At 35.0% G+C, this 11,608-nt stretch overlaps 2 protein-coding genes and 1 pseudogene across 2 annotated transcripts; 2 read left to right on the top strand and 1 right to left on the bottom strand.

The window, feature by feature from the left end:
- Window positions 1-534: 534 nt before the first annotated feature.
- On the bottom strand, window positions 535-2,683 carry LOC121217751 (peroxidase 19). Its single transcript, XM_041093879.1, has 3 exons — window positions 2,259-2,683; window positions 1,895-2,095; window positions 535-1,362 (listed from the first exon to the last, which is right to left on the bottom strand). Exons 1-3 carry the CDS (start codon window positions 2,535-2,537, stop codon window positions 784-786), a joined length of 1,059 nt encoding a protein of 352 aa, XP_040949813.1. The 5' UTR covers window positions 2,538-2,683; the 3' UTR covers window positions 535-783.
- A 2,333-nt stretch (window positions 2,684-5,016) lies between these two features.
- On the top strand, window positions 5,017-7,308 carry LOC121217750 (uncharacterized). Its single transcript, XM_041093878.1, has 4 exons — window positions 5,017-5,777; window positions 5,875-5,954; window positions 6,054-6,112; window positions 6,691-7,308. Exons 1-4 carry the CDS (start codon window positions 5,718-5,720, stop codon window positions 6,978-6,980), a joined length of 489 nt encoding a protein of 162 aa, XP_040949812.1. The 5' UTR covers window positions 5,017-5,717; the 3' UTR covers window positions 6,981-7,308.
- Window positions 7,309-8,124: 816 nt separating this feature from the next.
- LOC121217749 (apoptosis inhibitor 5-like protein API5) lies at window positions 8,125-11,549 on the top strand (annotated as a pseudogene).
- The last annotated feature ends 59 nt before the right edge of the window (window positions 11,550-11,608 follow it).

Genomic DNA, 11,608 nt, shown 5'->3' with positions numbered 1-11,608 from the left:
CCTTTGTCGTCATTCACAGCAGCCAAGAATTTCTGTTTTTCTGTTTTCGTTCTCCTCAACAGATTGCTCCACGTTGCTCCTCTTATTCTCCATTACTAAAATCTGTTTTTGCTCTCAATCTCTACTATAAATGTACCAAAAAATGATCCATTAAGGAGAATGAAGGAATTCATTTTCTCATTTTCTGATTCTCTTTTATTTTCCTGTATATCCTTAGTATTTAGCCTATGTTTTTCACTTTTCTTAACTTTTAATTCCTTCAAAAATGATAAAATTATAAATTAATATATAATAAATTTATATTTTAATCTATCAAAAATATAATTAAATTTCCAACCTCCCTAAAAAATATTTATTGAATTCACCACTGTTTTTGTGTGGAGCCCTTTCTGAAGTCTCGCTTAAAGAGACTACTTGAGGCTTTGACTCTAAATTTGAAGATGCTTCTTTTTTTTTTCGTTTGCATGCCCAAATATATCCTTTCTTGGAGGTTTATGGAAAGGAAATAATAACTTAAAATAAAGTGCGATGTAATTATAGCTTGACGGTAAGCCTACAAATTTTCTCTCACTTTGCGGTCAAGATAATTCAAAAAGAAAAACAGAACCACTGAAAAGTGATCGATATAAAGGTCTCCTATCTACCAAGTTCCATGTTGTTTGGGGACTTAAATTTCTAGACATTCACAAAAGCCTACAAAATCCCAATCAATAAATAAAAGAAAGCTTAGAACTAAAAAAAAGGGAAGGGGGAGGGATATGAATGGGAAGGGAAAAAAAAGCTTCACATGTGTATGCTACAAGCCTTCCTTTTCTCTCCATGTCTTCTTCCTCTTTTGACGCCAATTGAGCCCATTTTTTCCATAGCTGCTGAAAAGGCCAGGAAAAACTTTGCCTTGTCTAGCCCAAAAGATTGGACCAGAGGCTTGGTCCTCGGGTCCAAAAATAGACCTTCGTCTGAAGCTAACAAGCCCAGTTTGCTCTGTAAATTTGTATAATAAGCATGGTCGAATACGAATGGGGTGGTGACATCGAATGGAGCCACAATGTCAGCATTACCACCAACCTGTGGGCATGACATCTTCAGGGCCTTTAGTAGCCTTGGATCAATGGCAGGGTCAGCCTGCTTAGTGCCTTTATAATTGTAGAGTCGGTCCACGAAGTTCTTGCAGTGGGCAAAGCCGATGGTGTGCGCACCTGAGAGCACAACGAGGTCCTGGATGGTTAACCCTTTTGAGCTAAAGAGTTTGATCAGTTGGTCGACGGTTGAATTTGCATGTGGGAGATTGTTGGGGACCCTGGATGCCATTGATATTTTCCCATCCCACCTTCCTTTCTTCACTACGTAATAAGGTCCCCCAGCCTGGAAACACATTAAATCACAGTAAAACCAGTGTCCATTAAATATTTACTAAACTTCCTCGTTAGTTAAAAACCAACATATCTTAAGATGAATTAATTAAAACCAAAGGTCTCGGCTGTCTTAACATTGATAGTGATATAATAAAATCAAACATGTTGGAGACTTAACATAAGGTCGAAGTCAAGATCAGGTAGTAGGACAAGCTTAGTAGCAGAATCTTGGCTGTTAATCAACAAGTTTCGTTGTAGACAAAATAGGCACATGGAAATATGAATATCTTTCCTGTCTTATTAGAGAGTTTCAACTGATAAGTATAGCTGTAATGCAGAAAATAAGTAATATTAATATATATTTTTCTCCAATCTTCGACTCTGGAAACATCATCCCAATTGGAAGATATGCATGTAACGATATCAAATTAATTTCTTTGTTTTTTTCCCCTCAGCAATATGATTGTAAACAGAGATAATATCTAATGCATGAGATGAGAAGCAAACCGAGACCAATAAAAAGTGAAAACGGTTGCACTAACCAAATGGATAAAATCTCTGGCTGCAATTGCAAGAATATCAGCGCAAGAGACAATGCCGGGGCATTTGCTCTCCACCAAAGCCTTGGCTCTCGTTATTGTATCAAACCCCTCTGTTCTCAGGTCCCTGTTATCCGCTGCATCTTTCTCTGCTAATATTTTACTTCCAGGCTGTGTTGCTATAAGGATAGACGCATCGCAACCCTACAATATAACAGTAATCCAAGCCAAAATTTTGAATCAATCATCAGCTAAAATTTTATATGGTTGGAAATCAATGGAGCATTGTAGGCGCATTAATGCTAACATGTGCTTGCATGCATGCAGAAGTAAGAACTGATAAGTAATTGAATATAATTTGCATTACTTCTACAAAGCAGTCATGGAAGAAGAGGCGAATGGTGGCAGGTGCAGAGACAGGGATTTCTTTGAATTGTTGGGAGGTGATGGAGCCGACGAGTTGCTCAACTTGAGGGCAAGATTTTGCATAGTAATTGACAGAAAGCTGGCGTGGGGGGCGTTTGGCCTTGGTGGTAATGGCTACAGGATTGGAGGAGTTTATGGTTACAAAGAGAATGATGAAGAAACAAGTGAAAACAAAGGAAGAAGAAGAAGAAGAAGAAGAAGTTGGAGAAAGGACAGGCATGATTGTGAAGTGTGTTTGGTCGGCAGATTAGGACAAAGAAAGGAATAGTAGTGGAGAATATAAAAGAGCTAAGACCAGGTTAAAAAGTCTGAAGTGGGACAATACAAATTGCCTCAACTATAAAAGAAGATAATCAACTCCCGTGAAACCCAATCCCTACATGAATGATAGGAAACAAAATAATAAGACCTTTCCCTTTGACACTGTTCTGGTATAAGTATATGACTAGAAATTTAAGGTAAAGATTTGGCTAATCATAGCCATGTTAGAAACCAATAATAGCTAAGACGATTCCTCACGGATTTGTGTAATGATTAAAATTCTAACATACATGTTAACCTCTTTTATATGAAAACACACACACACACAAAAAGAATCTTAGATTTAAAACGAACAACAAATTCAGGTAATTATCTTGTTTTTTATATACAAGTGGTTTGATTTAAATGCCAATGGGCTATTGGTAATTAATTAATTAAGCAAGGGTAAGGAAGCAAACAGGCAATATTAGGGGTGAAGAGAAAAACAGAAGGGTGGATAAAAAGCAGTGAAGCTAATGGGTGGAGGGTACTACTCAAACCCACTAGCCAACCAAACATGAGTTCTTAAATGCAATGCATGTGCAAACGAAACGAGGGAAACCCACCATATCATAAATAACTCTTGTGTCAAACAGATTAATCAGATTCAGAGCCATTAGCTTTTACTCCTCTCTCTCTAGGGTATGCGTCAATTGCTATTTTACTTGCCCTTTTCAGTCAAGTCTGAAGTGGAAGGGAACCTTTTCCTTGTGAGCATATTAAAAGCTGCTAGCACTATCTCACGCTCAAATTCCCTTTTTCTTAACTTTTTGTTATTGTACTAGTACATATTTATGGAAATTAGGCAATTGTTTGGACTTTTTAGCTTAAGATGAAATTCAAATATGGATATATATTTATCGTGCTAATACTAAGACACGGGTTAGGTGGACGTTTCTTCCTACTCATATTTTACGGCATCTGAAGTTCGGTCCCAATTCCCAATCAGGTTTTTGGTAAATACATTTTTGTTCTGGGGGAGTTGGGTGAAACTACAGAAGCCGAAATAATCTGTCTGCAAATATAAATCAGGTTTGTGATTGTGGCTGTCATGTGGGGGAAGTAATGTGTACATAAGCAGTATAAATATAAAATCAATTTTTTACTGCAAATTTCTGTTGCTTTTTCTTTCGTTGTCTTATGCCCTGTTAATCTGATCCACTTCTAACTTCCAGATTATGACATCTGATGACTGTGTTAAAAGTCAAAAACAAAAAACTGAAAAAGCTTATGAATATCATGGGTAACTGAGATTGCACGGACTTTTTCCAGTCAAGAAACAAAGCAGCTAAAGTCTAAGAAAAAAACTGTGTTCTCGATTATCGAAGAGACAAGTTGGCAGTGGCAAATTTAATCATTTTTAATTCCTTTAATTAATAGGAAATTTCAGAACTGTCACCCAGACCAAGGGTTTGCGAAACAAAGTACATTGTCGTTTGGCCTTTTTTTTTTCTTATTAGTTGAACCTTTAATTGGATTCGGTTTGTCTGAGTTGATTGAACCATTGTTTCCTTCTTGTTCGCAGCCTCCATGCAAAGATGCAAAATTTTGTAGCCTAAACAACCAGTTTATAGTTTATATCGCCGCTGTAATTCGGCCCATTCATATACTGTTTAGACATGTTCTAACCGTTATATCTCTCTGCTTTATATAATTAGATTACGTCATTTCTGCGATAGGAGTGAAAATGATATATTGTGGGTAAAAGGTTTTTCGAAGAAAAAAACAACTAATTTTTTATTAAGTCAATAAAGTTGAGATTCTAAAAAAATTGAAGTTTCTTAAGTTCACTCTCACAGTCTGTATTTCTTTTTAGATTTTTTTTTTAAATTTAAATTGTTTCTGTAATTTCACACAAAAATATTTTAAAAATAATTTTAAATGACAACAACACACTTAAATTATGGCATAATTATGATGTCTTTGAAAATTTTTTATTTATAAAAAAATTAACGAGATTTTAATTGAAATGATAAATTTTAAAATTTTGAGATCTTGATATATTATGCTCAAGTCTCTTTATTGTGAATTTTTTTCCTCGTGATAGCATTTACTTTTAAAAAATTGTTTTAATTTTTTTTCTTATTGAATTGGTGTCCAATTAATTTATAATAATGTAGATAATAATACAAAAATAATTTGTTGAGTCGGATATCTCTCTCAACATAGACATTGAGTTTGGTGAGATTTTGTATGATTATTAACAATTACGATCATCTTTTGGATCTTTGTCCTTTTGTTGGACTACCAATAAAACCGCTGAATTAAGGTACCATTATTATATGCAAACCACATTAAACTATTAATATTCACTCTATTATATCTTTTGCATCATGAGATTGAGAGAGTGTGTATAAGATAAATCTTTTGGCCTTCTTAGGCAATTTGTAATGCATTATGAGTTTACATTAAAAGAATACAAAAATAATTTATAGCTTCATGCACATCAATATTACGAAATGCATAAAGACTTGAGTATTTCTTTTTCATCCAAAATATAAATATCAATTTCAAAGTGAATTGAACTTGTGGTGTATAAAGGAGTTTATTAAAATGATTTGATTGTTGAATCTTATAGAAAAGAAAATCAGTTTCGAGCAAAGCCCAATTCATAATATTTTCCATAGAATTTAGGCCAAGTTTGTGTTTTTGGGTCAAACTAATTCCGATTTCTATCCAGACATTCCCCCAGCGCTGCGTTTTATTCTCAGCACGCATTTCTCTGTTTTCGCTTGGAAATGTACTGCGTAGCATTGCACATAGACTGTTTGATAAAATCACCCAGCGAATCGAGTTTGAGCTGAGTAGACTCCGCACCTGAAAACTCGAAACAGTGCAACGGTTAGCATCAAGAATCACCGTAACCGCGAAAGTTTCCTTGTCACTAAGAACTATCATCCTGAAAGAAACACCATCTTCTTCTTCTTCTTGGCTTTCAATTCGCTGCTTCTCTGCCTTCTCTTCGCAGCAACGTGTCAAAAACCCGGAAAAAGAAGCAATCCCAGGAGATTTATTGAAATGGGGTTCACTCGGTTTTTTCAGGACTTCGAGATTTGCATCTGGGTTCAAGCCTTTAGAACCCAAGCCATTGGATTCCATCATGGATTTGAACCGAGCAAAAAACCGTTCACCTGAGGACCTTGCTTCTATTTGGGATGATGTAAAATATACCCAATTACTGAACTTTTCTTTCCCTCTTCATTTTCATGTTGTTAATAAGAAAGAACAAATTGATTAAGCAAATTTTTTATGTTCAGTATCACTTGGGAAGAGGTCATATTGGGTTGACCATGAAGGCAAAACTTTACCGTTTATTGGAACAAAGAGGCTCAGATTGGTAATCCATTTGATTCCATTGTGGCATTGTTTATGTTGTTACATACACGTTGTTGGGTTTCATAATTCTTGCTAGTCTCACTTCTATCTGTCTTAGCAGCCGGTATTTTGTCATTCCTTTGTGGAGAGGAAGTGGTTATACAACAATGTTTGCTCAAGGTTTGTTATTTGATCGATAGTCTTTGAACTTTTTCATACTGGTTTTATGTGACAATTGATTTATTTTGCGGTGGTTGACTTCTTTTGCTTGTGATCTATATAACCGATGATTTAACTTAGGCAAAATGCTTTCTATACTACAATGCTCATAATCATGTTATGGTTTATTGAGTCATGCCTGTTGTGGCAATAAATGTGTATTAAAAACAAGCTAGTTTAGAGCCATAATTGTTAACGAGTTCATTATTCTCAACCATACTTTTGATTTGATACTATCAGGCATAACATCATGGCTTTTGCAGTTGGGAAAAAGCATTGGAAATGCCTTGCCGCAAGAGTTTCTATCTATTGGCCATTCTTGTGCATGCTGATTCCCAAATTTCTGTTGAACGCATCAGAACCAGGAATCCAATTAGGGTTATTTGCTATAATGAACAGTACTAAATACTAATGATGTCATGCATTAGCCCTTAATTAGATTTTTAGATAGCATATGCCATTGAAGTATACAATCAAATTTTGCATTCTTCCACAAACTTGTTAGTTTGGTTAAATGTTTATTCAAAATTTTGTTGCAGTGCAATTGCCATACATGCTTTTCACTGGTCTTGAAGATTATAAAGCAAGAGGAACTCAAGCATCTCCTTACTTCACTGCATCCTTTTACACAGAATTTGCAGAAAGCAAGGACTTGGTACTTATTCGTGGAGATATTGTTTTCACCAGCAAGCTTACTGATGAGGAAGCAAAGTGGCTCTTGGAAATCACTCAATCTTTTTATCTTAATGATGTGAGATACAAGCTGGTTGAATGTTTCAATAAAGAAGCTAGTGATTTTGAGTTTAATAAAAATTCAATTACAAATTAACTGGTTCATAAGAATTTTGGATTCCTTTTTATTGAAAATAAAAATATATTAATATATTCGTAATTATTTCGAAATATATAGTTTCAAAAAAGATGTCTTACAAGCTTTAGACATGCCCATTCTGTAACTTATTAAAATGATATTTTTTTCTGAATTGCAATGCTTCATTTTGAATAAGTGTTCCATTTTCAAGAAATTATTTAAATCCTCTCCAGAAGAGAGGATGGTCTTGAGATTATTTGTTGTGTTCTTGGGAGAAATATTGAAGAGAAATTATTGTAAGGTGTTTCGTTTTACTTAGAGAGATACAGATCTTACATTTTCTGTCTCCCATTTAAATGATATCAACAAGTTAACCATTCTCTTTATATATCAGATTGTATTCATTTATGTATTGTGAGCTAAGTTCTCTTCAATTACCCAGTAAAAGTTATCTACGGTCTGGGTTGTCTACATGTTGGTTTTGGTGCATATTCTTTATCCACAAACATCTAATTAGAATGATCAAAAATACTGTGAAGCATGAAACATAACAACACAACCGGAACTGCGAACTTGCAAAACTTGCTATGGAAGATGCAATATAAATTGTATTTAATTCTATTGTAGAGTTTAGAAGATGTTACACTAACTCTCTAAAGTCAGTTAACCTTTTTTCTAACTTTTTAATGTGTTATAATAGTCGGGTGGCAAAGTTGACCATATATCATTCAGGTGGTAGAACCAACCATATATTAAAGTCATTCCAAGTGCACTAAGTACTTAAAAATCTAATGCTTAACCGAGATTTACAATTACAAGAGAATAAAACACTTTTATTAATATACAATATAATTACAATATGACACACACTTAGCTCACTACTCTTCTCTACCTCTACCTCTAGCTCTCACACTCTTTTGCTTATGGCTCACTCTTACATCATAGCAAGAATGAAAGCTCCCACCCCTATTTATAAAGTTTAGTGGTCGTTGGATTGTTTACAAATGTCAACATTGTTACCATTGATTTTACAAATATCTAATAGTTAAATTGTTCATCTAGAATATTAGTCCTATTTCTTTATTTTATATTCTAGAATCTTCCCAAACGAATATCTCTTATTTGATCAAGAAGTTGCATTCGCTTTTAACAAAAAGTTTGAGCATATTTGGGGAGAAAGCACCTCCTGAATGCTTGGAGGAACTACTTGGAATAATTGAAGGGCAGGCTGATTTAGATGCTCGATTTGATGTTAGTGCTTGTTTTCTGAATAGTGGTGAAAGGTGAAAGGATGTGGACCATAAAAGTTAAAAATAGTTTTACTGTTCAAGATTGTCTCCTTGATGTAGCATTACACTGCCATTATTGTGAACCTTATAACTTTTTACATGGTTTTTGGTATAGGTTTCAGATGCGGATGATATTGATAGGTTGATATCTTGCCCATGGCTCTTCCTTTTTCTGTGGTAAGGACTATATTTGATAGCGCTATATATGTACTTATCTTGCTTTAAGTACTCTAGTGTCTCTTACCGTTAAATAATTTTACAGCGGGGTGCATCTGGCAGCAAGTTCCTTTACTACTTGAACAAGCACATTATACCTGTTTTTGATGAGGTGAAATACCATATTTCTTGCCACAAGTATTGCAACACGTGTAGCCGAAGCTCATTTTGTATGAACCTTGATATCAGTTCAGTTAATTTACATTTATTCTAGACTTCTAGTTCGTTCTTCTTTACAGTTAGCACTGTTATTCTGATACAAAATGAAAAGTTCTTATGGCTAATTTTCTAGTCCTTAGTGGTTATGAAGGTTTGAAATGTTGTCATGGATGTGGACGAATCTTAAAAGTTTCTTTGAGCTCCAGAGCTTGGGCATATGTCTTTTTTCTATTTGAAGTTGTTGAATTCCTTATTGTCCTTGGTACCTTTTGGCTTTTAGTTGATTAGATCTTCTGAAATTGGGATTGATCTGATTTCACAAGTAGGTTTGTTTTTTCTATTTAGCTACTTGCTGATTGATTCTGGAAGCTATGGAAGTGGTCGTGCCAAAGTTGCATGTTATATAGTTCCAACTTCCAACCTAATTCTGAATGGCAATAGAGTTTGCTGGGAAGCTGCTCATGGTCCATAATATGAGCTGCATGTATAAAATTTCTGAACGCCTTAATATATACTAACATCCACTCAGTAAGAAAAAAAATTGAAAATACTAATGCCTTGGGAACTCTTGAAATGTTTCTTAAATACGATGTCTCTTGGCATTTTTTGTATTTCTGTATGCTCCATGAAAATTAGAAATTCTCCTTGCAAGAAATTCTTGAAGAACTCTTTTCTGAATACTCTCGCATGAGCCTCTATTTGTTCTACCTTATAGCTAGTGCTGTGTACAGGAATGACTATATTTCATAATGTCTGTGCCTTACAGCTCCAGGAGGAACGAAAGCTAGATTTGCTCAAAGCTTTAGCAGAAATTTTGCCTTACACAACACCACAGGATTCACGTCAAATTCTCCCTTCTATTGTTCAGCTTTTAAAGGTATCAGAATGCATATTCTTATCATATCTTGTTTAGTTGGAGTTTTCTGATAATATTTATCTCATAGATGTTTATATCTATACCATCTCTATTTATTTATAACTCTTTTTGCTCCCCTTTCTCGGCAGTACATGCTTAGGAGGAAGACGGGGGGAAGAAACAAACTTTACCTATGTTGAATGCTTGCTATTTGTCTTTCATCATTTTTCTCACAAGGTGTTTTTTCCCCTTCACTATCTTGTTCACTTGTTGCATAGATTTATTTTCTGAAGTTCTTATTTGAATTTTTTTGTCACATAGGCTCCCAATGCCACAAATAGTCTATGGGGTTACTAGATTGTGACTGGTCAACCATCAGATAGGCTTGGGGAAGACTTCTCAGAGTATTATAAGGACTTCACTGAAAGATAAATTAGCCTCTCTTCTCCCTTATGCTATACTTTAAAAAAAAGAAAAGAAAACTACGTTTTTCTTCTTCCTTAACTTTTTTCTATGTTTATATACCAATCCTAATTTATTTATTTGTGTATGTACAGACCAATAAATTGATCTTGTTGAAGACATTCTTTGTTTTCTTTTTATCTTGAAATATCCTGCTGTGGGTGTGAACAAAAATTGAGCAAAAGGAACTTCTATCAATGAAATCTGTTGTGAGCTATTTAGCTAACACTATTCACTAGATGAAATAGATTAGACAGGCATTGCCAATAACCTGTTTCTTCCCTACTCCCATTTTGTTCCCTGTTTTGAACAAGTCCTTAAAACCACTATTATGTTGAATCAAAGAATTGTTTGATATATTATTGTATGACTCCTATTTTTGAAGAAAAAACAAAAAGATCTACCGAACAAAGTTGTACAATTTGTTGAGGAACAAGCAACTGCTTAATGGTTGCCTAAGTTATGATTGTAATCCATTGTTTAACTTCAACGTAGAGGTCCAGGTTGGCTGTGAGCCAACTTCACATATAAGCCTAGGCCCTAGGGTGCTCCAATGGAAAGGAAAATTTGAAATGTCCTTAGACCTTTCATCCTCAGTTGCATTGTTGTCAGTACTGTTCTAAATGCTTCTTTTATATTGTCCATACTAACTTTCTAGTGAATGCTGGTCATGATTGAGTAGTGTTGAAGACCTAACTAGGGCCATCGTGAAGAAATTAACTCTAGGAATGGCTGAGAACAACAAAGCTATGGCAGCAGCTAAATCTGATGAAGCAAAAGATAGCATCGTGAGTTTGTTCTTAAAACATATTTTAGTTTGTTTTCATTTTTTCTTATTGACTTTGCTCTTCGTTTTCTGATCGTAGAAAACTCAAAAGCAGAATACCACAACTAGTTTACAGATCTGCAATAACATTTTAGCTATGACAAGGGTAGATAGGAGTGAAAATTGTCTTCTAGGTCTTGCATGTGCCATGTAGGCCTAAACTCTTCAGCATCTTATCTTTTATTATTTTTACCCATTCAGCCCTTGCATTAGCATTTATTGGAGATAAGAGTGTCAATCTTTCCTGGAAAGAAGCTATAAAACCTTCTGCACCCTCCACTGCAAATCCAACTGGGTAAGTTACCTATTTGATCTTTAACTGTTGTTTTCTATTCATAGCAGGATTCTTTTTTACCCTTCATTTCTTTTTTGCTTTACTGATAGCCAGACCTACATGTTTAACGTAATGTGAGGGTTGGTGAGCCACATTAACTTTAATAAAACTGAACCAAATATAACTAAATTCCTTTTCATATGTAAGTCAAGTGGACTCTTGCTATACTACCCCTGCAGCTAATGGATCCAATAATTTGGTGACAAAGAAGGGTCGTGGAGCTGGTGGCATGCAAAATCAGCTTGTTAATAGAGCACTGGACGGTATATCTTTCGGTGGGAGGGGTGGTAGAAGAAGCAGGGGGAGGAGTTGGGGTTGGGCAGGACGTCGAAGAGGAAGAGGCTACCTGTAGTTTGATGCATTAAACAGAGTTCAATGATGGCTAAATTTGTAGAATCTTTTTGTATCTGAAGAATACGAAGAGGAGCTATGGATGTGTTAAAACTTTCTTTCAGAACAATTTTTGTTTGATACTGGATGCCAACGAGTGTGTAGATTCACTGT

This window comes from Gossypium hirsutum, chromosome D05 (assembly GCF_007990345.1).
Source record: "Gossypium hirsutum isolate 1008001.06 chromosome D05, Gossypium_hirsutum_v2.1, whole genome shotgun sequence".
Classification (NCBI taxonomy): Eukaryota; Viridiplantae; Streptophyta; class Magnoliopsida; order Malvales; family Malvaceae; genus Gossypium; species Gossypium hirsutum.
This window is presented reverse-complemented; position numbering and strand designations above follow the sequence as displayed.

What these genes read in the sequence shown, in the direction of transcription:
- LOC121217751 (XM_041093879.1), bottom strand. Translation starts at nt 2,537, where the DNA reads ATGCCTGTCCTTTCTCCAACTTCTTCTTCTTCTTCTTCTTCTTCCTTT. An exon ending in TCCATGACTGCTTTGTAGAA is followed by an intron (nt 2,096 to 2,258) that starts GTAATGCAAATT and finishes GTTATATTGTAG; the next exon opens with GGTTGCGATGCGTCTATCCT. An exon ending in CCAGAGATTTTATCCATTTG is followed by an intron (nt 1,363 to 1,894) that starts GTTAGTGCAACC and finishes ATGTGTTTCCAG; the next exon opens with GCTGGGGGACCTTATTACGT.
- LOC121217750 (XM_041093878.1), top strand. Translation starts at nt 5,718, where the DNA reads ATGGATTTGAACCGAGCAAAAAACCGTTCACCTGAGGACCTTGCTTCT. An exon ending in TTGCTTCTATTTGGGATGAT is followed by an intron (nt 5,778 to 5,874) that starts GTAAAATATACC and finishes TTTTATGTTCAG; the next exon opens with TATCACTTGGGAAGAGGTCA. An exon ending in GAACAAAGAGGCTCAGATTG is followed by an intron (nt 5,955 to 6,053) that starts GTAATCCATTTG and finishes CTGTCTTAGCAG; the next exon opens with CCGGTATTTTGTCATTCCTT.